General features: G+C 50.3%; 8 protein-coding genes across 8 annotated transcripts; 3 read left to right on the top strand and 5 right to left on the bottom strand.

Annotated features, from left to right (window-relative positions):
* Window positions 1–654: 654 nt before the first annotated feature.
* Window positions 655–4380, bottom strand: EPUS_06705 (U2 snRNP component prp10; the record flags this gene model as incomplete). The annotated part of the gene is made up of 1 exon (XM_007807175.1): window positions 655–4380. The coding sequence occupies one exon, from the start codon at window positions 4378–4380 to the stop codon at window positions 655–657; it is 3726 nt and encodes a 1241-aa protein (XP_007805366.1).
* A 1030-nt stretch (window positions 4381–5410) lies between these two features.
* EPUS_06704 (uncharacterized protein) lies at window positions 5411–6073 on the top strand (the record flags this gene model as incomplete). Its single annotated transcript, XM_007807174.1, has 1 exon — window positions 5411–6073. One exon carries the CDS (start codon window positions 5411–5413, stop codon window positions 6071–6073), a length of 663 nt encoding a protein of 220 aa, XP_007805365.1.
* A 1354-nt stretch (window positions 6074–7427) lies between these two features.
* EPUS_06703 (uncharacterized protein) lies at window positions 7428–10884 on the top strand (the record flags this gene model as incomplete). Its single annotated transcript, XM_007807173.1, has 5 exons — window positions 7428–8604; window positions 8660–8735; window positions 8877–9376; window positions 9528–10193; window positions 10310–10884. The coding sequence occupies 5 exons, from the start codon at window positions 7428–7430 to the stop codon at window positions 10882–10884; spliced, it is 2994 nt and encodes a 997-aa protein (XP_007805364.1).
* Window positions 10885–12966: 2082 nt separating this feature from the next.
* EPUS_06702 (uncharacterized protein) lies at window positions 12967–15206 on the top strand (the record flags this gene model as incomplete). The annotated part of the gene is made up of 8 exons (XM_007807172.1): window positions 12967–13031; window positions 13098–13364; window positions 13471–13933; window positions 13978–14087; window positions 14162–14411; window positions 14480–14568; window positions 14659–14875; window positions 14979–15206. The coding sequence occupies 8 exons, from the start codon at window positions 12967–12969 to the stop codon at window positions 15204–15206; spliced, it is 1689 nt and encodes a 562-aa protein (XP_007805363.1).
* A 112-nt stretch (window positions 15207–15318) lies between these two features.
* On the bottom strand, window positions 15319–18228 carry EPUS_06701 (uncharacterized protein; the record flags this gene model as incomplete). Its single annotated transcript, XM_007807171.1, has 6 exons — window positions 15319–15729; window positions 15826–16182; window positions 16256–16711; window positions 16808–17143; window positions 17207–17575; window positions 17626–18228. The coding sequence occupies 6 exons, from the start codon at window positions 18226–18228 to the stop codon at window positions 15319–15321; spliced, it is 2532 nt and encodes an 843-aa protein (XP_007805362.1).
* Window positions 18229–20373: 2145 nt separating this feature from the next.
* On the bottom strand, window positions 20374–20635 carry EPUS_06700 (uncharacterized protein; the record flags this gene model as incomplete). The annotated part of the gene is made up of 2 exons (XM_007807170.1): window positions 20374–20490; window positions 20552–20635. The coding sequence occupies 2 exons, from the start codon at window positions 20633–20635 to the stop codon at window positions 20374–20376; spliced, it is 201 nt and encodes a 66-aa protein (XP_007805361.1).
* Window positions 20636–21180: 545 nt separating this feature from the next.
* EPUS_06699 (uncharacterized protein) lies at window positions 21181–22540 on the bottom strand (the record flags this gene model as incomplete). The annotated part of the gene is made up of 6 exons (XM_007807169.1): window positions 21181–21546; window positions 21657–21782; window positions 22078–22110; window positions 22161–22292; window positions 22345–22451; window positions 22507–22540. 6 exons carry the CDS (start codon window positions 22538–22540, stop codon window positions 21181–21183), a joined length of 798 nt encoding a protein of 265 aa, XP_007805360.1.
* A 667-nt stretch (window positions 22541–23207) lies between these two features.
* On the bottom strand, window positions 23208–24207 carry EPUS_06698 (uncharacterized protein; the record flags this gene model as incomplete). Its single annotated transcript, XM_007807168.1, has 3 exons — window positions 23208–23725; window positions 23825–23950; window positions 24072–24207. 3 exons carry the CDS (start codon window positions 24205–24207, stop codon window positions 23208–23210), a joined length of 780 nt encoding a protein of 259 aa, XP_007805359.1.
* Between the last annotated feature and the right edge of the window lie 49 nt (window positions 24208–24256).

Raw genomic sequence — 24256 nt, 5'->3', positions numbered from 1 at the left:
GGTGGATCGGGAGGTTGTGCAGCGGTTTGGAGATCAGTAGGCCGAGTTCGATCTCGTGGTGGAGGGTTACGCCGCGTGGGCGGATGAGGGGCCCGCTGGAGGGGGGGAGGAGGGAGGTGGGCGGTTTGAGGAAGAAGATTGGTTGTTTCGGGTGCGGGGAGGAGAGTTCGGCGTTGTGTGAGCTGTGGGTGGAGGGGAGTTTAGTGGGGGTTGGGTTGGGGAGGAGGCATTCACTCACGCGTAGTTGCGTCCAATGCAGACGATCTTGCGGCAGTTGGCCCGGATGGAGGCCATTGTTTTTTTTTTTCGGTGTGTCTGAGTGGGAGAGGGATGAAAAGGAGGAGGCGCTATTTTTCCAATTGACGACTGAGATACACGCTGCGTGCTATCTTTCCATGTTGGGTTGGAGCTCCCTGCCACTCGAACGACTGCCACTCGAACGACCGAGAGAGGAGACGGTGAGCATGGAAGGGGAGAGGCCGAAGCTGGAAGCAGGGAGGCAGGGAGCAGGGAGCAGAAGGATTGTCAAGCTCGCCAATGTTTACTGGGCAGCTACATATCATGCTGCAACTGCAAGGAGCACTACTATGTGACTGAGGGACCTTTTAATGATTTCGAACTCTCTGATCACCGCTATTGGCTATCGTGTCTACCTCAAAGCACAATCGCAAGCTCATGTCTCGCCAGACCCTCATCCGCCAAATTAGGATAATACGGCACCATCGCATCCGCACCCTGCACATATGCATCGTTGTAGAGCCTCCAGTATGGCGTCCTCACTTTCCTCGCCGGATGGAAGAGTCCAGCCCAGACGTAGTTCATCACGATCCCCGTGCCCACCGCCATCCTGATGGCATCGATTGCTTCCACAATCCGGTCGATCACATGGGGACTGGTCTCAAAGAGGTTGGGATATAACAAGTTGAGGAGATGTAGCATAGCATCTTCGCAGCCCAGGCCAACCACGCCCAGCGCCACATGCTTGACGACCGATGCCGCCGTCTGCCGGTGAACCTGATCTCGGTCGATGAGAGCATCTTCCAGGAGAGGCGTCACAGCATACACATAGTCTTTCGCCATCTCGCCAATGTATTCGAAAAGGAAGGAAAGTGATTTCAGGACACCGTTCTGCACGTTGAGCTCGGGTACACGATACTCATTCATAAGCGCAGGCAGAACAGTAAACGGAGCACAAGTTTCGGCGACAATGCCAATAGCTACCGCGGTGCAGACACGAGATTGCCGTTCCTGTACGCGTAGATTGTTAAGCAGCGTGGCCAGCACATCCTGCGGACCAATGGCTTTGGCGATGAAGCCGAAGGTGTTGTTTGCAGCACGTCGAATGCCCTTCTTGTGTGCTTTCAGCATGTCAAGAAGTTCAAAGCAGATTCGCATCCACTCTCGCGCATTGACCGATTCAGGACCACGATCGGCAATACGTCCAACCAGGTCGATGGTGTTCTCCTGCACCTTCTCGTGTCGATTGCGAAGAATGGGAGTGAGACGTGGAAGCAGATCTTTGATAGGTGGCTGCATCTGGTTGATACCCACCACCGTCACAATCGACCTCAAAGCCCCGAGAATGGATCCAAGTACTTCGGGATACTCTTCCCCGAGGTATTCGTAGAGTACAATACCCAACTTGCCCATCAGAGCATCTTCTCCACATTGCTTCATCACCATAGCAATTCGGGAGATCAGGTCTGCTGCCTGCTGTCGAACAGTGGCTGATTTGTTGTTCAGGCGCCATAGGATGGTGCTGACAATCTGAGGAAGATATGGCTTGCATCGGGTCCCTAATGCATTCACCACCGTGCCGAAGCCGTTAAGCATGATTACGTCCTCGATGCTTTGTTCCTGGAAGGCGTGAAGCACACCATCGATCAGGCGCTCTTCAAGTCTTTCGCCGATGTCTGCTGCGCCGAGCGAGGCGATCACTTTCTCAACCGTCTCGACGGTCATTTTCCTGTATGCCTCGCTCTCGTCTTTCAGGTTGACTACGATGCGTTCGACAATCTCACTGACGCCAACTTTCTGCCCCAGATCAACAGTGGTTTCGACCACTTGCCGATAGTTTCGCTTGTCAAGTGCCATCCTTCGCACCCAGAAGCTCTTGAAGAAATCTTGGAGAACATGCTCCTTCAAATATCCCGCAGTCACGCCATCTGTGCCTGCACATTGTGAGACGACCTTGAGCACCACCTTTTTCATTTCTTCATCGGGTGAAGCAAATTCGCGAAGTAGGATCTCCATGATCTGACTGGTGTAATAGTTCGCGTACTCCTCATCCATCAGGGGGATAATATAGCCTACCGCCTTCAGGAACCCTGCGAGACCCTTGCCTCTTTGCTTGCGAGCCCCCGTCCACAGGGGATTCAAGATGTCGTCGAAGCTTTCGATGCCATAAGGGTTCGCTGCCTCGGCGAGAGCTGCAATAGCGAGCGACGTGACCGTCCTGACCTTGGCCTGTTCATCGCTCAAATTGTCCCCGATGCAATCAACAAGGCCTTTGAGATGCGGTAAAACAGCACATCCCATAAGGATAGGGATTTGTTGAACAATCTTAACACCCGTGTGGCGTGCTTGCCATGACTTTTTGCTTCGGCAGACAGCTCTTAGGAAGGGCAGCAGGGCAGGAATTCCCAAAGCGGAGGCCACGACTGCAAAGGCTCGTGCGGTCGTGTTTCGCACATATTCGTCGACGTGATCGATATCGGGCCGCATGGTGCTAATCATATGGGCAAGACCGGCAGCCTTACTGAGATTCGAAATGATTTCGCGTCCCTCCACTCGAGCATAATAATCCTGATCAATGAGCAAAGGCTCGATCACGACCAGAATTTTGTGCACGTATGGCCGGACGAGATCGTCAAGCTTGTACAGCACCCTATCAATGACTTTGACCAGCAAGTGGCGTTCCTGATCTTCCAGAGTCTTCTCCATGAGAAGCGGTAGGATTTGATTAAAGAGTGGTCCAGCTCCAAACTGTCTGGCGTTATCTGTCAGTTGCCGTAGAGCAGTCTTCCGCATTGGTGGCGTTCCGTTCTTGACCTTCAGTAACAGACGCATGATCTTCCTCTCCTTCAGGTCCTCTACTGACATGGTGTTCTCGTCTGATCCGTCCACCAGCTTCCCAAAATATGCCATGTCTTCGGCTTTGAAGAACTGCAGATCACCCACACCAGGAATCTCGGTCGGCAACTGCTTGCCCATTGCTCGCGGGTTCTCGGGCTCCTGCATCATGAAACCGCCAAACCCATTCGCACTCGCAGCAGGAGTCGGTGTAGCCATTGCTTTTCTGACTATCCTTGCTGGCTCGTAACCCGGTGGTGGTTCCAAGACTTCATAGCCCTCGCTCGGGAGCATCATATCGATTTCTTCGTCCGTAAGTGGGCCACTTCGGCCTCCGATATCTGTACCGAAGCCGGCGAGGACAGCAGGGGTCTGAGATGGGTGCATGGGTGTGGCCAGCCCTTGATTTCCAACAGGGGTAGCACCTCCCATTACAGGGGCTTGATCCCATCTGGACCTCTTGGAAGGGATTACTTCTGCGCCTGGTGGTGCCGGAGTCTGGTCCCAGCGAGACCTTTTTGTTTTGGAGTCTGCTGCGGGCGCCTCAGAACCTGCTGTTGGCTCGCTGGAGACGTCCCACCTCTTCTTTCTCTTGCGTGTCGAAACAACCTCAACAGTGGAGCCAGCCTCTGTATTTTCCTTATCGGCCTCGTCTTTAAGTGTCGGCTTGTGCTCCGCAACGCCATTCTCCCCATTGGCCTGCTTTTCTGCCAGCAGCTTCTGTACACGTGCCTCCTCCCTCTCCAATTCCTGAAGCTGCATCACATCACGGTATGTTTGGCCATCCTCTTCCACACCCGCGTGTTTGTTTGCGGCGAATGGATCCGCTCGCGTTGGAGTAAGAGGACCACGATCAAACCGTCGCTTCTGGTAATCAGTCTCGCGGTCAGAGATCCTGAGAGACTTCTCACGGCCTAGAAGGATGTCTTCCTCCTCCACTCCGTTTCCAGAGGAGAACTCATTCATTTGTTCTTTGGATGCAGTGTACTGGCCAACCAGCCGCCGACTATCATCGGTATCGGCCATGTCTTCATCATCGCCATCAGCTGCGATCGTGGTACTGTACCCTGCAAATTTGTCCGATCCATTTGGCTCGTATAACGTAGTATCAAAGCTTTCAGTCAGGGAGGCCTTTGTGGATGTGTCAGTTCGCTGGCTGGTCAGGTCGAAAGTTCGTGAACCTTTCTTCCCACCAGCTTGAGCGTTTCGCTCAGCTTGCAAGCGCCTGATCGTGTCGAAGTCGGCTACATCAAAGGCGGTCAGCATTGTAGATGGCTTTGGTCCAGAATACAGCGTACCGTCAGACATGATTGCTGCGCAGCTCAGAGTCTTGAGATGGCGTTGCGAGGTTCGTTAGAGGTGGGCATCAAATGTTCGTAGCATATGTATGCGAGCAAGCGATAGCGCAGGAAGTAACCAGAGTCTCGCCCTCAAATTGGAAGACGACGTCGTTAAAATGGTGGCGGTAATCGAGCGAGCGATGCAATACCATGATCGAAGTGATATCTATGCCAAGATTAAGTCACGTGAGGAATATCCTTAGTAATCGCTGCCCCCGAATGTACGAGCTTCCTAACACAACTCAGCACCCTGCCAGAGGGGATAGTGAACCGTCTGTTGATGGTTTGGATCATATTTTACACAGCCTAGATCAGGTTCATCTAGTACACTGATCTTGTAGCACAAATACGAGTAGAATACTCCCTAGTTTAGGAGCAATACCTTTCTTTCCTAACGCCTTCCGGAACCTAATTGTGAGTGTCCCTCCAGGAAAGTGCCTTGACTTCGCTATGGTTCCCAAGTACGGAGTATCCACAGGTGAATCCTGTGCCAGTTGTGCATTCATCTAGGAAAACATGAGTATCTAGCTACCAAGATCAAGGAGCAACCACCGTAATGCAGTGCTTATAAAATCCCGGATTGTTGTTACTGCCCGAACGAGACGCTACAGTTGCCCCAGAATGAATGCATGGTACCTTAGGTAAATCCATTTAGGCTGACGACGTGTGAAGGTTTGTCAGCGAAGCAGACGAGTTAACACCGCAATGAAGATTAGATATGCGGAATTGCCTGAAACAGGACTCTGTTAACTCCGTTCTATGCCTAATCGGGTAATACGTGGGATGATGAGCTGTGATGGAAGTGATATAAGAATGCGCCCCTGGCCAAAGATATAATGTCTGTGAAGAACTGATTCCCTGGGCCAGCAATTTAACATGTCTTCTTGAGTTTTTACAGATATCTTCCGTTCGTCTGAAAAAGCATACTCTGCGTCAGTCTTCAGCAAAACTCCAACATACCTATCTCAAAAGTCCTTGGAGAAAGCACAGTCATCCCCATGGCCTTCTCACCAGGCATCACCCAATTCCTACGCGGCCAGCTCTTGCAAACTCCACCACTCCCAACCACCGATCTGACTGGGCAAACTATCATCGTCACAGGAGCCAATACAGGGCTGGGTTTGGAATGTGCGAAACACATGGTGCGCGTCAACATATCGACTCTCATACTCGCCTGTCGTAGTATCGATAAAGGCGAAGCTGCGAGAGAGCTCCTACTCTCTTCCAAACGTACGACCGAGAAAGCTACGACGAAGATCGAGGTATGGCCACTCGACATGAGCCGATATGCCTCGGTGCTAGAATTCGCAGATCGCTGTGAAAGGTCATTGACCAGGCTGGATGCTGTCATAGAAATTGCAGGGATCAGTCAACCCACATACCAAGTTGCAGAAGACAACGAGTCGACCATTACAGTCAATGTTATATCGATTTTTCTTCTTACTTTTTTGACTCTACCAAAGCTTCGTGAGTCGGCAGCTCGTCATGGCAAGATGGGTCGGCTGAGCATCGTGGGATCTGCTGTTCATTTCTGGGCTGATACGAAGGATCTTGATGTTCCAGAAGGGCAGAGTATTCTGGAGAGGCTGAACAGGAAGGAGACAGCCAGGGTATCCATCAAATCAAATAAACCAAATCTTGACCCCCATTTGATTTGCTAACCTAATCCCAGAGGTCGATTTGATTTGATTTGACTCATTTGTCAAATGGAGTCAATTGTTAGTAAGCAAATATTTTGTTAAGAGGACTGCTTTTCTGTAGACCGGATGTCACGTGATATCTAGCGCTGCAACAAACGCTACTGGATTCTGCGCGTCTTCGATGAATTTTGCTGGTTATCAAACGGTGGCTCAAACGGTGGCGTATTGTGCGACGTTTTGAATGCGTTTTATCACAGATTTGTTACGCATTTCGCCTCGAATTGACATGTATTTTTAGTATTGACGTTTCGCGCTATTTCGCATGGACTGGTAGTTTGATATAGCAATTTGGTATGTATAAATAGGCTCTCCTTGCGCGGTCAATTAGATAGAACAACTTGCTATTCAGATTCTATTCTCCTGATTAGTCAGCAACGTTCGACATTTTCGTAGTCACCTCACAAAACAACCATTAATGTCTCTGTATCTGTGAAAAGGTGGCAGAAAGCAGTACTCTAGAGCGCTGATTTCAGCATCCTTTCCACCGTATCCTAATCGAAGCGCCTAGCCGCTTTAATGAAATTTTGGCGTACCATTAATACAGTTGGTACGGTTGTACTGTTTCCGAACGCTGCTTACTAAGTAAATAAGAGCAACACTGAGGTGGCTCTTGGCGGTCCTTCGGTGAGTCCTTTGGTCCCTGGCGGGCCTTGGCTAGCGCAAGGCAACTTCTTGAAGAATCTATTGTCGACAGTTGCTGCGTCTGAGGGGAGGGTGCCCGGGGCGCCTTGGTGCGCGAGATTGTCTCGCCAAGTGCAGTGGTTCTGTACGTGGTTAAAAGATCCCACTCCTTTTCCTCTTTCCCAAACATAAAAATGAACCAAAGCAGTCCACGACCATGCTTCGTCTGCAAAGATATTGTCGATTTTCAAGACCTTCGAACTTGCTCCTTTTGTGGGACCAAGGGTGAAGATGCCCTTTACTACTGCATTAGACGATGCCACCAGAGAAGCTGTCGAAAGTGGAACTGCCAAGAGCATCCAACTTGCTGGGAGGCCCACCGAGCAGGTATTCTGCGTGATTGCCATCAAGAGGTCGACCCAGTGCCACAAATCTACGTGAATGCGGTCACTTACTCAGAGCCTGGCCCGGCTAGACAGAGGGAACTCCATTATTCAGACCGGGCTGCCAGTGGTTTGTAGTAAGGCTGGGTGCGTTCGAAGGAGACCAAGCTAGGCTGGCCGTGTCGGATAGATTTCGACAGCTTTGCGATCCAGGCATCTCGGGGAACCGATGGACTTCCAGTACATATCCAAGCTTTGTATCATTCATTGGCAATACAGGAACGGGGAAATCTACATTGGTGCGAGCCATGATGCTGATGGGACAATTGACCGAGCCCGGCTTGAATTCTCCACAAGATGAAAGTCCAGAGAACAATCAAATCGGCAACTTGGAGTATCTCCTATCGACAAGGATGCCTGGCCCGGTGACTCGAACAGCGAACATCAACCATCTGATGGATCCAACAAGTTTGGGAGTGCATCTTTACAAAGACCCTACAGCTCCGGATCAAAATCGAGGCCTACCCTCACATCACCGAATGGGCACCGTCACTCCCATCCTTTTCGCCGACTGTGAAGGCTTTCAGGGCTCAATCAGCACCACGAATTCTGAACGAGACCGGCCAGTGGGCGCTAACTCAAACCTGGAAGAACTGAACCCAAACCTGATTCTCGATGAACCAATCATCTCCCCAGAATATGGAAGCCATGGTAAGGATGGCGTTGAGCTATTCTACGCTAGGTTTCTCTACGCCTTCAGCGATGTGGTGGTCTTCGTAACTAAAAAGGATCAGATCTTCCAGAAGGAAATGCAAAGAGTCCTGGAATGGGCTGCAGCGGCGGTGGACAAGTCCATCAACCATCTGGCACAGAAAACCCTGATCATCGTGCGGCAGATGCCCACCAAACATGTACCCCAGTTCTACGAGAATCAATTTCTGAAGGAATCAATCTTTGACAGCCTCAAACCTCTATGGCATGGATCCACAGCCCTGGCTGACTTCATGAAGAGGTACAACAACAAACACCCCGTCAAGCAACGGACCATCCACACAAACCCCGACTTCTTCAAAGTCTTCTTCCACGAAGTTCATGCTTACTACATTCCCGACAAAGATAAAGCGCCTGTGGACCAAATCTTCCTGCAATACCGACGACTTAGAAATGAGATTGTTCGGGCATCGAAGGCGGCACAAGCAATTAGGGCGAAATCATGGACTCAATATAATATTCCCACTCTTTCTCACCTCCTCCGCCGTGCCTTTGAACATTTCCGGGTTCTTGATACACCATTCGACTTCTTCACAGCTGCCAGGAAAGACAACCCTAATCCGGTTTCCGTGTCAGATCATATTGCGAATTTTTTGCGACACACGCAGATGCTAAATTTCCGGGTAACTCAGAAGTTTCCCAAGTTGTTTCCCCTGATGTTCCCCCAAATTGTTTCGATATGTTTGGTGAGCTGTGCTATAAGGACTTTCCAGCAAGGTAGGCTTCCCAAAGTGGTTGCGTGTATCTGTTTGCCCTGTTAATGTGACAACAGCATGGGAGCCCGAGGAAATCTTCGAGAGAGATTTGAGATCAGAGTGCGAAAAGGGTATCCAAATATACTGCGATAGGTATCGGAATTGCGGCTTCAGATTTGAAGGAGGTCTGCGCTGCATTACTCGGAGTTTTGGCCATAACGAACATTGTGACGAGAAAGGCAACAGGGTCTCTGGCAACTTCGATCCTTCCGAATACTAAAAAGATTCGACCAGAACCGTCAATGAGATCCAGGAACAGTTCATCCAAATATACCTGGAACTTTGCACCGATGGCCAGAAAACGCAAAGCCATCCTGATTCTGCAACAATACAGCAACGACGCGAGGAGGCATTCGAGACCTTTGAGCCTCTCTGGAAGTTGACCTACAGCAACAAGACGTGCTTCACATGCCTACAGTCTGTGCCAGATCACGTCCTTTCATGTGGTCATAGCTACTGCCCAACATGCGTGAAAGAGTTTGGGCAGCCATCGAAATACTATGAGTATGGAGTGGTAATGGACCATTGCATCCTTTGCCGGACTGCATGGCGGGATGAACACAGCCAGCTAATACGACTCAAACCAAGATGTGCCGGTGTCAGAATTCTCACCTTGGACGGTGGAGGAGTCCGTGGTATCATGGAACTCGCTATTCTAGAGAAGCTAGAGGCTAGGATTGGTCTGGAGGTACCCATCCGGGAATTTTTCGATCTGATCGTGGGAACTAGCACAGGTGAGTCTCCGGAATCTTAATTTTGGGCAATTCTTCACATTTTCGTTGCGTTTGGAGCTCCAGCAGCAAGGTTGCAGCGCCAACCAACTCTATTACGCGATCCAGCAGGGGCGATTTTGTCGGAGAATCCAAGCTAACAGATGACTGCCAGGTGGAATTATCTCCCTTGGCCTCGTCATGACTGGGCTGAGCGCAGCGCAAATGAAAGAAGTATTCGCCAAAATCACTAAAGAAACGTTCAGGCTTCGCAGAGAAGGGTTGGTCACATTGATTGATCCCTTCCAGATCACGTCAAAGGCATTCATGCTGCTCCGGATCTACGAGAGTATATATCGGACTGGTCCCTTGAAACAAGGGCTGATAGATCTATTTGGAGAGAATGTCAATTTGTTCTCGTCTGCAAAGGTCCAACAACATCAACGAGCGACCAGAGTCGCTGTGACCTCGACCAAGGACAACGGTGAAAATCGCTGTCTGATCGCAAATTACAACAGACCAGATTTAAGTAATGGTGACGACTTCGAACGGGAAGATGACGACGAAAAAGAGATGAGAGTTTGGGAGGCTGGTCTGGCTACCGCCGCAGCTCCCTTTCATTTCCGGCCGTTTGAAAAAGTACAAACCATGAAGAACTACGTCGATGGTGCTTTGAACGACAACCTTCCAATCACCTACGCCCTCGAAGAAATGGCACATCTATGGCCGAATTCGGATGTTCGCACTTCACTCGATGCACTTGTGTCAATTGGAACTGGAATACAGAAGAAAGAGGTCAATCTTCCCAAGATCATGGAGATTGGTGGCTTTAAACAAATGTGTACGAGTTTCTTCAACAATCTTAATACCGAGCGGACTTGGGAAAACTTGTTCACTCTCCCCACTTGAGTGGTGCACATCGACATAAAATTCATCGACTCAACGCGCATATTACAGGTGACTATGTGGACCTGACCGAGTATGGGAAGATGAAAGACATGGCAGACATGGTCACAGAGCAATGCAAAGAAGTCGACCACGGTGCATCAGAGTTATCGAAGAGCATCACTAGGGTCGTGGATACTCTGACTGCGAGCCTCTTCTTCTTCGAGCCCGATCCTTCTAGCCTGGCAAAGCTGAATTACGGTGACCCTACCCGCCGCGGGCGCCACGAGCTGAAGGGCGCAATCCGCTGTCGCCTAGCCAATAACAGCCAGGAGTTGAAAAAGCTTGTCAACTTGTTGAGCGGTGTCTGCCAGCGGGAGGTTCCCGAGACTACCCAGAACCCGGACGTCGTTGGCTGGACCGAAATTAGCCTCACGAGCCAATTCAGGAGTGGAATCGGGCGGGGAGCTTGGTTCAATTTGGAATGCACCATTTCGACCTCCAATCCAGCCGACATGCTGCAGGTCATTGCCGTCGCCTGGAAACCTCCAATGCAGGAGGGGTCATACTACTTGCCCAAGCCGTTCCCAATCAGTGGGTTTCCGGTCAGCTTCAACGACCTTCGCCGACAAGCGATGTACAACTAACGACGTGGTCGAAGCAGCGAAGTCTTAATCGATTATCTCGAGCAACATTTTTTCATACAAACTCTTGTGGCTCACTCTGCACCCTCGAGTTCATTTGGTGGAGATCAGAGGAACAAGACGTCGTAACAGGGTGTATTCCAAAAGCCATGGTAAAATACTGAAAATACGTGTTTGATGAAGATTGTATTGTCGAGAAGGTTCAACGCCGTAAAGGATAGGTGTGTTGGGGGGTGTTTTCACGGAGAAACGAAAGGACCTGGTCTGTTCTGGGAGAAGGAATGGGGTACGATCGAAGAGGAAAGCTATCAAGCTCGAATTGTATCTCTTATTGATGGATATCTTTGTCTGTATGAGCGGGAAACTGGGGGCCGTTTGTCTTTATGCAAGATGGTGCGTCATGCCCTACTGCGAGAGGCACAATGCGGGATCTCCGTGAACGAAACGTCGTCTGCATTCAGTGGCCCGCCTATTCACCCGATTTGAATCCTATTGAAATGGCCTGGAACTAGATGAAGGATTGGATTCAGGATCACTATGACGAGCAGCTGCGCAGCTCTCTTGCGCTCCGCGCGGCGGTGGCGGAGGCTTGGGAGGTTGTTCGTGCTCATTTCCTTCGAAAACAGCTGGATCTGATGCCTGAGAGGTGCCGCGCGCAGTCATCGACGCTGAGGGCCGTCAAACCAGTTCTAACTGCCTAGAGAGGATTAGTGCGAAGCCCTGCTCAGATAGTACCATACTAGTAACAGTACAGAGTACGGTGCTGGTGTTTCGTGGCATTGTACGGAGTACTGAAAATAGCTCTGACAAGACCCACATACCACCACTTACTACGGTAGGACGCATAAGTGTTGATTAGCTTCAATTTCGATAGCTCCGGAGAACGCCGGACCTTTGTATCGAAAACCAGCTATCACTAGCTCACGCTAACAGTTCTTACTACGTATGCCTTCTACTGTACTCCGTAAAATGCCTCCTACTGTAGTACCGAATTCTGGAGTGGCGGCCTTGTTGCAGCTCACAGCCTTCCCAACATGCCAACGGGCCAAGTTGATGAGGTCGCCGCCTTCTAGTAATCATGTCACTTTCCTCAACCTTCCGGACTCGGAAGCTCAAACTTGGAGAGGTCACGGAGACAACGATACGAATTGAGCAAAAAGGCACCACCAAAGTCCAACCGCTCATTCTCGACCTTTCTGTCTCACAGCAAGGCGCAAGAACAATGTCGATCGCTGAACAATCGGTGTTGGCTTGAGACTTTTCTAGCCCAACCAGGATCCGAAAGATTAAGGCAAACACTTTCATTTAGCTTGTGAGCGAGACACCGCCAAATAGTAGTACAAGGCGGTACTTGGTGGACTCCATTGTGGCTAAATTGGTAGGGGGTCGCCTAATAATTTAGCTTGTCTTGGAAGAGTTCGTACTACTACTACTACTACGTCGTACGTTGTTCTGGCCAGTACAGAGTGGATCCCCGAGTCACGATCTTCCAATGGGGCAGGAACATGCGGCTCAAATATGGCTGCCGGCTTGCTGAGTCCTCGAGGTCACTTGCCCCTTTGCTGTCCCCGGTACTCCGTACCGTACCTCCAGCCCAGCTAAACTGGACCAAGATCGAGGTCTGATCCCAGACCTCGTCACAACACTTGTGCTGTATCTCGCCGGGCTTACTCGAGCCCCACATTTTACGACATGCTACGCAGTACGTACCAGGACGATGAAATTACTTTTTACTCTCTCTGCTAATGTTGGCTGGCGCGGATCTTGTTGCAGAACGACTCGACCGCATGCTGCTTTGTGAGAGTGGCTGCATCCGCGCCAATGCATCCCACCCAATCATGTACATTCATGAATCGATCTGAGAGCAGGGAGAGGGACCCGCTGGAGCCAGGGTCAGGGAAAAGCTCTCTTGGGGCCGTCGCCTTGCAAGTTTCGGTCATCATTATTGCCTAGGGAAATGTTGTCGTTGATCTCCAACCTGATGCTGTTACTCGTACCTCCTTAAAGACAGTCACCGTCTTCCAACAAGACATAGGAGGGCTGTCGGTGTCGCCCAACACAGCGCCAATAATGCAGGACAGCACCATGCCCCCTCCAGCCAACGGCCATGAGCTCCCGGGGGAGGTCGAGGATGACCCCAACGGGTTGCGGTAAGTCCCTTTGCATAACACAGAAGGTAGTGTTGCAATGACCAAGTACTGACAGTGCATGGACAGACAAGACCTCGACGAACGTCATGTCAACATGATCGCATTTTCGTCCGTCCTCGGCATCGGTTTGTTTTTGCAAGCTGGCAGGGTCATCTACTACGCTGGCCCCAGTCTCGCCCTTTTCGCCTACCTGCTGACCGGCACCGTGATGTGGTCGGCGATGGCCTGTCTGGGAGAAATGACCGCACTGTTCCCTGTCAAGGGCGCCGTCTTCGAATTCCCCGGCCGCTTCCTCGATGAGGCTGTGGGGTATGCGGTGGGATGGATGGCATGGTGAGGAACCCTATCTACGACTCACAGTGACTGGCTGGCTGGCTGGCTGGCTGGCTGGCGAGGAGGTCAATGGAACGGGCGTGGGCTGACTGCTTGTCCCGAACAGGTATTTCTATGTCGTGGTCGTCGCTGCCGAAGTCACAGCCGTCTCACAACTCTTCAAATTTCAATTCGACCCCTCATACCTGGCGCAGGTCGGATACCCCGAGCAAACCTTGCAGTGGGGAGTCGGCCTTAAAACCAACCCAGCAGTCTGGGCCACCATCCTACTCATCATCATGGGCGTCGCCAACCTACTCCCAGTCCGGGCCTACGGCGAGATCGAGTACGTCATTGGGGTGTGCAAGATGCTGTTCATCTGCATGCTGATTATCCTCAATGTGGTCATCAACACTGCCAGTTTCGGCACCAACGAACCCAGCCACTTCAAGTACTACGAGGAACCCTACTCCTTCCAATCCCAGAACTTCACCCTGCATGGCAACACCATCACCGGCGGGCCAGGCCATTTGGCTAGCATGTGGACCGCCATGACGACCACCATGTTTGGCATGGCGGGTTTCGACGCTGTGTCGATCACGGCGGCCGAAAGCCGGATGCTGAACGGGACGAGAGCATCAAACTGGCGACGCGAAAGATCTCGCTGCGCATCATCTTGCTCTATACCCTGGCCACCTTCACCGCCGGTCTCAACGTTCCCTACACCGACCCGAACCTGAAATCGTATGCGCTTAACTCGCTGCCACCCGGCCAGCACTCAGTCTTCATCATCGCCCTTGTCCGTGCCCACCTCACAGGCTGGCCGCATTCCTGAACGCCTTCTACGTCTTCTCCGCCACCTCTGCGGGCATCAACGCGCTGTACCTGGCCTCGCGGCTCTTGCATGCGCTCGCGTGCATTCCCGAGGCGTGGCCACGCTGGAGCCTAACCATGACGCTAAGATCCAAGCTGCAGCGGACTAGTTATGGCGTTCCGAAGGCGGCTGTCTTTGCCAGCTGGCTGTTTGGCTTGCTCGGCTTTTTGGCGGTGAAGCCTACTTCTGCGGAGGTCAGTATCCCCTTCATCAAATTTGTCTCAGGGTCGGGAGCGTTTTACCTGACTCTATAACTCGACAGATCTTAGGCCGCATCGCTATCAACTCAGTGGTTTCCAACCTGATCGTCTATTGCTTGATCTGCGCATCCTATCTTCGCTTCTATAAATGGTATGTGCATCCCCCTTCCACTTTCGCAGCTTCTTTGCGACGTCAAAAATTGTTGGTGTTGGTTGTGCCACGATGAGCTGATGAATCCAGTATCAATCGTGCCGCCAGAGGTGTTGATCCAGAAGTGGATCAGAATGTCGAGGCGTACAACCGCGAAAACGACAGCATGTATCCTTACAAATCGCACCTCCAATATCTCCGGGCGTGGTATGGGCTCTGCGGCACGTTCTTGTTCGCCCTTTTCAACGGATGGCGCTCCGTTGTTTCGCCCATGAGCATTAGCAGCTTCCTTGCTTCCTACTTCAACGTCAGCGGACCCCCTCCCCCTCTTTAATGTTTATTCTCCGTGAGATGACAGCATGGCTGGTGCTGTGTACCCATCCCAGCATGCTGACTGATCGTCCGTCCAGATCCCCGTGTTCCTCGTCCTCATCCTCGCATACCGTATTAAGCTCGACAGTTGGGATCCGCGACAGTGGATCATCCGGGCCAATCAAGACCTGCGCAATCCGGTCTCGGTGACGGAACAAGATCCAAGACTCCGGCGCGGTAGGTTAAGACGCAGAGACAGGAATGTCTACTGGAGCCGAGAGAATGCCAGAGGCTTCTTGCAATGGATCTGGGTGTGGCTGCTGTGATGAGACGGATGCGGGCGTCGACGCCAGCAAGAGACGCGAAAACTCGGCATGTAGAATACCAACTTAATAGAGTCAACACACTGTTTGCGTTGCCACTGCAACGTACATTTATTCATATGGTCTTGAGTCCCCATTCATTGCCTCTCTTAACCCAGAACAAATGGATGGTGTGCTCGTCTGGCATTCCAACCGCCATCCAGTCCTCCCGCCTGACCGGTTTCTTGAGGGAACTAAGATGCCAAATCTTCTCGAAATGCCATCTGGCATCCTGGCGCTGCTGTCCGGAGAAGACTTCGTTCTCGTTGTTCACCAGCACCAGTTTGTGTCCCGAGGGGCTGTGCGCGGCACATTGGATTTGAGTTCCCAAGTGGGGATCGTAGCTGGTACCGACTGTCGCAGGCCGATCACGCGGAGAGAGCCTCGAAAACAGGACCGGTGGCGTCTTCCTCGTGAACGCTGTTATGCATATGGAGCTAGGGTTGACGCAGAGTACTGACGAAAGTCCAAAGTCATTGCCAGACTCCTGGTTGAAATCACGTCAGGTTTTGGATGGGAGAAAGACTGCTAGTGGGCAGGTATTTTTGAAGACAATGGGACGCGTTTGGAAGGGGACACTTACACGGGGTACTTCGATGCTGAACACAGAGTGGCTAGTGTTGGGACTCGTGCACTTGTTGTCATACACTTGGACGACGCCACGCTCGGATCCCCGAGTCGCCACGACGACCTCCTCGCAATCAGCCGAAAAATCGATTCGTTGGCTGTCCAGACGATTAGGAGGAATCAACGGGGGCAGGGAGTGATGGTGAAGGGCCCCGTTCCCGAGCTCGTAGACGTAGACTGAGCTGGTCCCTACCACAGCGACAAACTTGTCGTTGCGGGACACGGCGATGCCGCAAACGGGTTCGCTGATCGTTCTCGAAAATAGCTCTTGCCCATCACGCCTCCAACGGGTATGGAGATGGTGTTCTTGTCTCTTCATTAGTCTCATAGTTCGCAACGTACTAGGTATAAAATACATTTTCAGAAAAATATGCATATGCATATACTTTGGCCCCTTGAGCGGCCAAGCTAACGTCTTTGGCCGGCCTTTCTTCGAATTTGTTGGAATCGATGTCGTAGAGAACAACATAGGAGCCCTTTTTCATCCACAGAATTACACATTGTCCATCTGCGGAGAAGGAGTAAAACGGTTTCTTATCGGTTTCTCCAAAAACTTCGCTGAGTTTTCCGTGTCGTGATGGTTCCTTCTTGCTAAGGCTGGTGCTATTCGTGTCTGTCCGACTGCTGGAATTACCGGAGGAGTTTGCCCGCAATGGATCTCCGTTGTTTATTCCTGGCTGGAACGATTCCTGCCGAGTTGGTTGTTTTCTGAGCTTGTCCGTCATCATCGCAGAAAGGTGGCCTAACGGCTCGATGCGACGAACCCATACAACAGGGTATGGGATCTCGCACTGGCTGCAAGTAATATCAACTTTGAAGAAGGGTGAATTATTCTCGAGATCCTAAAGTTGAAGCCCGTGAGTACTGAATAAGGAAAAATTTCCTCCAAAAGAGACAATGAAAAAGATTGCAGTCATCAGACCGAAGGGGACACACACCGTAATGCCAGTTCTCTTATCATCTTCAATAATAAGCCCTCTGAGAATATCGTAGGGGATTGGATGTAGTTTGGGGCATTGAAAAATGTATGCAGATCTTCGAGCACGGCGGGAACTGCTACTCGCAAGGCGGATTGAGGAAGTTTCTGAATACCAGGCATTCATGCAGTCATCAAAATTATCCGAGAGACTCTTCATGTCACCGTTGCAGTCACGGAGGCCTTCTTTGCGCGATTCCAAAGTCCTTGCCAATTCGTTAAGGCATTGATCCAGTTCGAGGTGTGGTGGTTCAGGAGAAGACACACCCAGAGAAGGTAATTTGGCGCTCTCGGAACCCTGCAGGAACAATCTACGTCAACCTATGCAGAGAGAATGTGCAACAGAACATTGGGACCTTACCGAATAGTCCAGCGGAGAGCCTGCTCTTTCCAAGCAACTGCACGTATTTTTGCACCAAGGGGCAAGAAGAATGGCAGCAATGGAGCTTTTGGCTACAGTTGGAATATTCCCCGACTGGAAAATGGTGTGTAACACTTTCTCTCGAGTAGTACAGACTTGCTTGATATCGTCTGGCGTCGGAGCAGCTGACTTGCCCTTGCCGCTAACGTTTGACGAGTGCACAACCAACTGGATCAGTGCCGCCTCGGTCGTCCAAGTTATATCAAAGAGAGTCCAATAGCTCAAAGACCAATCTGAGAGGAAGTCAAATGATGCAGTGGCATCTCTGACAGGGGCCAACAACTCATCGGGGCGACTTTCCAATGGATACTGCAATGATCAATCCTATTGCTCGATTTAAAAGACTTCAAGATACTCACCAATCCCGTGCTATGATTTGGTAGACGGACCTTCCCGCGGGCAGGAATCGAGAGGTCAGACGTGGGTCTCGAAAGTTCTGCTGATATAATGATGTGTTGAATTCTGATGAGAAATCTGTCGAGCTCAACGAGCTCAACGAGCTCTTCTCCTTTCCACGCCTGGTCGAATGCAATGCTAAGCTCCTTTACCGATTCGTCGGGGAGGTCACACCTGTGGAACCCGAGTGCCAACCATAATGCCCGAAGTCCTGATATTAGCACTCGAGCCAGGAAGCTTCGTTGGGCCGCATAGAGTGTTGAACCGCTTCGAAGGGCTTTGCACTTGATTCTGAGAAGGTAAATGATAGCGAGACGGAGTAGCCGAGTCGGTAGAAGATGTGCAGACTCGACCTGGGCAGTCGAACATTGATAATATGTCCTTTGGAGGTCGAAAATAACTTTGAAAAGTGCGATGAGAGGTAGTGAGGAGGTTAGAGGTCTATCCAGATTGGGCGCATCGGACGAATCCAAGATGTGTTCTCCAATCTGCTCCCGGACGATATTGGCGATGTCTGGTCGCCCCTCAGGTTGAGTCCAGATGGCAGCAAAACTGCGGTGAGACATGGGCAGCTCGAATCCAAGTGCTTTCCAGTGCCACAAAATGATACACAAAGGGAGAAGGCTCTTCCTGGCAGATCGACATCGCCAACCTGGAGATAGGCGAGTTCTAGGCATCAATACGGAGTAGGCGGGTCTAGAAATGACAGCCCTCAGTTCTCCAGCCCGCCAAGGGGTTTACGGGCTTTCGTCTTAGTATCCTCAACTCGTCTTTGAGCAAGCATGATCCTTGGCCTAACGAGGTCGAGGATTAGCAGAGCTGTTTTGCAGCTAGTAATGCATACGCAAAGTCAATTTGCGTATGACTAGCTGTATTAGACGTAAAACGGGCCTAAATATACCCTTGTAGTCGATTTGGCTTAGTGCTGTGGTACTGTATAGTAAGTATTTTCGCTTTGTGTGATTTTGAGATAGGATTACTAACCCTCCTCTCCAAGCTAGTTAGGCTAGATTGCGCGACAATGCAACTTTTTAGCAGGCCTGTGTGCGCGCACGCATGCGGCCCGTTTTAGATTTTGCTGCACACTCGTTATACCCTCTTGGAGATAGGCAACACCTACTACAGTCACGCCCAAAAGTATCCGACCATGACAAAATTTTCACACCAAAATCCACCAAACCCCCACCAAAAAGACAACTTTTTAAAAAACATGTAGCAAATTTTGCTAGGCGGCAACTATATATGAAAATTTTTAAAGTAATAGAAAATTGATAAGATATTTTTTTATTAATAGAAAATTTCTGCTTAAAATAATTAGATATCTGTAAGGTAAAGTTCAAAGAGAAATCATTTAAAAAGATTTAAAATTTTGTATGAGGTCTCATACAAAATTTCATAAAATTTTTGATTTTTTCAAGAATTTTGCGTTTGAACTTCAGCTCACGGTTATCTAATTATTTTAAGCAGAGATCTTCTGTTAGAACAATAAAATTTTATCAATTTTCTATTATTCTACAGATTTTCAAATATAGTTGCTGCAATGGCTCGAAACTAGAACAAGTCAATAGTCCATAGATTGCTAAAACGTAAGCTGAGGAGTCTATCTACAGTGCGGCCAGCGCTCTACCCTATATACTCCTCCATCGAACACAAGGGGTGCTACTAGTTAACCTGCGCGGAGGATCCGACGGAGTATCTGCAGGGCCAGAAGCGGTAGCTTCCCTCTGGAGGAGATTGTACTTCCCTAAAGGGGTCGTATCAATCTCCTGTTCCATGGTACTCGTACGGGGAGCCACGTGCCGTACGGATGCCTCTATCGGCGGCATAGTAGCTTGACGGCAAGAGTTCCGCGTGCCGTTGTGGATACGCCTGTGGTCCCACACAAATTTTGATGTCGGTCGAATACTTTTGATTTAGTACTGTAAATGCCACCGACAAGGGCCTGTATCCGCTACCTTTTGAAATAACCCTGAATAGTATTTCAAAATAACTTACTTTTCCGCCAAGACTTCTATTTGATAGTAACTTGTCAAATCTAAAAGTCCTGATTTGATTTGATGAAAGCACGGATTTGATTTAGTTGCCAAGCATTTGATTTGGTTTATTTGACTCAATTTGATTCAAATGGACACCCTGGAGACAGCAAACATGAAGAATCGTTACTTCATGAGCAAGTTGCTTGTGATGTTGTATGTCCAAGAGCTCGCAGAACAAATCATCACGTCATCTTGCGGCGACGAAGCCACGAAGACATCTTTCGTTGTTGTTAACAATGTTGGCTCCAGGTCGGTGTCGAACAGAGCTCTTTAAGAACGAGAAGTTGCCAGCCGCCCCAAATTTGGCGCTGAAAATGATAGGCAGGTCAAGCGAAGAGGGTGCAAGGACGCTGGTACATGCTGCGACGAAAGTGGGAATAGAAAGCCATGGAAAGTATTTGAGCGAATGCCAGGTCAAGAGCGCCAGTCCTTTCGTGAGGAGCACAAAAGGCAAGGAAACGGGGGCAATATTGTGGAAGGAACTTATGACGAAGCTGGAAAACATTCGACCTGATGTCACCAAGATCACGTAATGTCAGGTTACCACAGCATAGGCTGCAGCGACATGTATTGACAATTGCAACCAGGAGTCTCATATAGTGCGCAAATAGAATGGACCGTGGTAATACGAAATAAAGGTTAGAAAGCGTCCAAAGACACTCGACCTGCGCCTGGTCAGCTACAGAAAAGATCTCGTTCAAGCTCGACATTTTCTTGATCCAGAAGGTCGGTCCATGCAGTATCGGGATCGTTTGTGGAGCAGGGAATGTTTAGGTATTGGTCCAGTAGTGACTAAGCCAGACAGATCAGCAGTGCTAATTGGCATGCGGGACTCATTCGAATCCTAACTTACCCAGTCAACGACTTCGGGTTCGTTGGGCAACGACCTGAGGGCTCTCAGAGGCTGTGGTGGGATCCTCTCTGAGGCCACCGCCATGATTTGCACTGTTCGCTAGCTCCACTAAAGTCACATGTTCTGCGAGCTTCGTTTCAATCCTGGGTAGTATATATCCTATTGCATTTGCACAACGACGAGCTTGCTTGGAGTAAGCCGATTGCTCTATGAAGATAGCGTGTGCACGCTGGAGAGCCCCAAGCTTGTCCTCGAAAACGACCTCGGTAGGTGATGGTGCTTCTAGGACGGCTCCGGGCATTTGAGATAGATCCATGCAGATTATAGTGGCTGCCAGGAGAAAATCATGTAATGTGATTGACGATAATAGCCATCGATCACGAGAAAGTTGACTGCCTTCAAGGGATAATTCTTGCAGCTCTGCTTGGATCTTGAGGATCGTCAAAGCCGCGCTTGTGCATGTTTCCCTAGACCAGGAATGTGCTGGATCATCGTTAAGGTACCTCCGGTGTAGTACGCAGAGACCTTTCTGAAATAGTAGCTCGCAGTTGATTCTCGCCACGATCAACTGTGTTGGATCGGTGAAAGATTTCGAGACCGGTCGTCTTCTTATCGATGGTGGTGTCTATTCATAAACACGACGAAGTTGAGCGTCCACTGCCATTACTTCGGCGTTCGATACTTCCGGTGTCCGATCTGGAGGCAGGTAAATGTGGTGTTAGCTCGTCGAATTCATTGTCCAGGAGATTCCGTGGAAGCTCAGCATCAGAGGTATCGGCCTGGACGAGGCTTGGCAGGCCCATCTGAAAGGATAAAAGGAGATCCACCTGTTGAATGACAGCCCATGCGCGACGGCGCATCTCACCCTCGAAAGCAGTTATTCCTGGTATCTGCTTTGCATCTCTATGATAGCCCATACGCATAGCAAGTCGTACAACGATGCCCAGTGAATTCCGGACTTCTTGCACTGAATCAAGGTTGGACATATAGTGGCACTGTAAATAGAGCAGTAGTGCTTCTACAACGTGCCTTTGCGGCTTTGTGTCCTGCCAAGCACGAGGGACTTCGCAGAGGATTGCAGAAACAGGTCCTTTTTAGAACGTACAGCAGTCGAGGCGGGTATCTCATCAACGGGCTCTTCGTGAAATCTTACCGAAATGCTAAGGATGGCAAAGAGCTGACCTAGCCAAATAGGCGACACCTGCTTGGGCTTCCTCCAGAATTTGTCGTACTATGATGATCAGTGATTTCGTGAGACATATCTTCACGAGGCAGAATCACCTCTCTTTGAAAGCAGCCAGTGTGAATGATCGCTGAAAAAGTCAGCAACCCTTACCCCTTTTCGCGAGATCGAGTCTCACGAAGTATGAGCCACTTCACATTGAAGTAAGTTGGAAGAATCCGGTCTACAACCGGCCGTGAAGGTAGAATCTCCAGTAGCTGCTGCAAGGTGGAAGGATGATGTAGTCCCCATACCAGATCCACATTTCCTTCATCATCTTCCTCACTGCTATCAGGCCACATACCTCAGAGGCCATGGCCGACTTGAGCTCCTGAATCTACTTCCACTGCATCAGTGCACGCTTTAGCAGCTAAGTGCGCTACGAACGTTTTCCAAAACCGCCGACCAATGAAGTGGACCAACGTAGCTTGCTACGCCAGTCAAACCATTCATGGCTGCATCTTGGGGATTTTGCGCTGTTTCCTTTTGCTCGGATGCGAGGGAGATCTGACCTTCGACCTCAAGGTTATATCTTAGTCAGGGAGTCCCGAAACAGTAAGCATGCACATACCAATCCAAGAGGAATCGTGGGGCTGCTTATTTGAATAACGAGATCCTCTAGATGACGCAGCTGACCAGCTCTCCGATTGGCAAGATCTTTGCGTGCTTTTCTAGCAGCTATGGGTGATTCAGGCGTGGGAAAGGTGCATGATGCTACCACTCCTCGCCTTACACATATGCTGCAAGGCGGCGGACCCCGCTCGCATTTGAGCTTGCGTATCTTGCAAGGCGTGCACGAGAGCTGGAGTCTATTCCTCTTCTTGACAGCACTCGTGGGCCTAGCAGATAAATCTGCAGAAATCAAGCGAAAAACATTTGTGAACAAAGCTGCTCCGGACATGATAAGGGTATGCCTCGGGTCTGTGGAGTTAGACAAGATTGCGGAAATTCACTAAAAGCCGTCGATCAACGAGGTCGGTCGGATGTCCCGATCAAAAGGTCGCAGAATGACAAGACGCAATTCAGTACCCCATAGCTGAGTTTGCAATTCTTGATAGTTGTGGATTGAAACAAGCTTCAACATTCAGATGCCAAGATTGGACCTGGTAATTGGGGGCTAAAAGGAGCTCAACGAAGCTACTATTCTACTGCCACTGTATGCCAGCTGTCATTGTGGGTGAGAGCCGCAATGATCCTCCTAGATCCTGGATTACCTGTTCGCCGTCTTCTGGAAGATGACAAGGTAAAAGTGCCAGTCATATCTTGGGAGGAGGTACCTATTCTTCGCGGCGAAGGTAGTCAGTCCTTCGTCGGAAGGAACCCGCAAGAAGTCATTGTTATATTTTGGCTTTGGCTGACTGTGTGGCTGATTGTGTATGACAGAGTCAGACGGTTTCTTTTGAGAGTGACTGAAAACGTCTGTCACCGTCTTTCTCAAGCTGTGGCGAATTTCTTTTTCCGTGCTTCGGCAGCAAGGCGATCCTTTTCGCTTGAAAAAGTGCTTGATGCCTTGCTCACAGATTTTTGGACGCCAACTGGCTTCTCCCCTCGCCTGTCGTTCCGGCCACCTCTTCCTTGAAAGCGTCTTTTCCCTCCCCTCCCCTGCTTCAAACCAGGATCATCTAGAGAACTTTCACCGTCTCTTCCCCTCTTGCCCCTCCTCTCCCTTTCTTCTGGCAGAGCCTCATCCAGCTTTCCTACGCCTCCATCTGCTGCACTGTCAGTGCCAAACCTCTTCGCACGTTCTGCCGCTTTCTCGGCCTCTGCATCAACCTCCTTAACCGGTGCTCCGAAGCGTTCGGCGCGAGCTTTGCGCTTCTTCAATTCATCATCGAAGGATGACTGATTAAGGCCCATGCTATAGTCCACCGCAGTCGCAAGCTTGGCGTCTGTGGTTGCAGAGCCCTCGCGCTCTGCCTGCGTAGCCGGTGGAGGTGCTAGGGAGGATGTGTCTGGTAAACATTAGAATCGAGTCGGTAGTCAAAAGGCGTGCGATAGGACGAATGTGTGAAGGTGCGCATAAAGGTACGAGCACAGGAACGGAAACATACTGGTCGTATTAGCAGGCGCATCGCCGTCCTGTACAGGCTGCTCAGTAGAGTGTGGCCCGGCTAAGGGCACTGTCTTCTCCGCGGTGGATTCTGAAGCAGGTGTCGCAGCAGAGGGGGCTGTATCAGCTAATGGAGGTAAGAAATCAGCCAGAATCTTTCAAGTAGAATCGGGGGTAGATGGAGAGATGAGAACTTTGGTAGAGGCAAAGCTTCACTAAACGCTTCAGAGGGCGCGATCGGTACCTACTCGTTTTGGCTCCTTCGGTCTTGTCTGCTTCATTGAGTCGCGCAACAAGTTCTGCCTTCTTCCCTGTATGCGGTAGGGACCGGCGCTTCAAAATCTCTGTGAGCTCTACAACGGTCTTTTTGCCATACTCAGGCATGGCTGAGTGTTGATTCCGATAGAGCTGTAGGTTTGCGGATTATCATCAA

Source organism: Endocarpon pusillum (genome assembly GCF_000464535.1).
Source record: "Endocarpon pusillum Z07020 unplaced genomic scaffold scaffold6566, whole genome shotgun sequence".
In the NCBI taxonomy this organism is placed as follows: domain Eukaryota; kingdom Fungi; phylum Ascomycota; class Eurotiomycetes; order Verrucariales; family Verrucariaceae; genus Endocarpon; species Endocarpon pusillum.
Note: the sequence above shows the minus strand (reverse complement) of the source record. Positions and strands in the feature narration are given on the sequence as shown.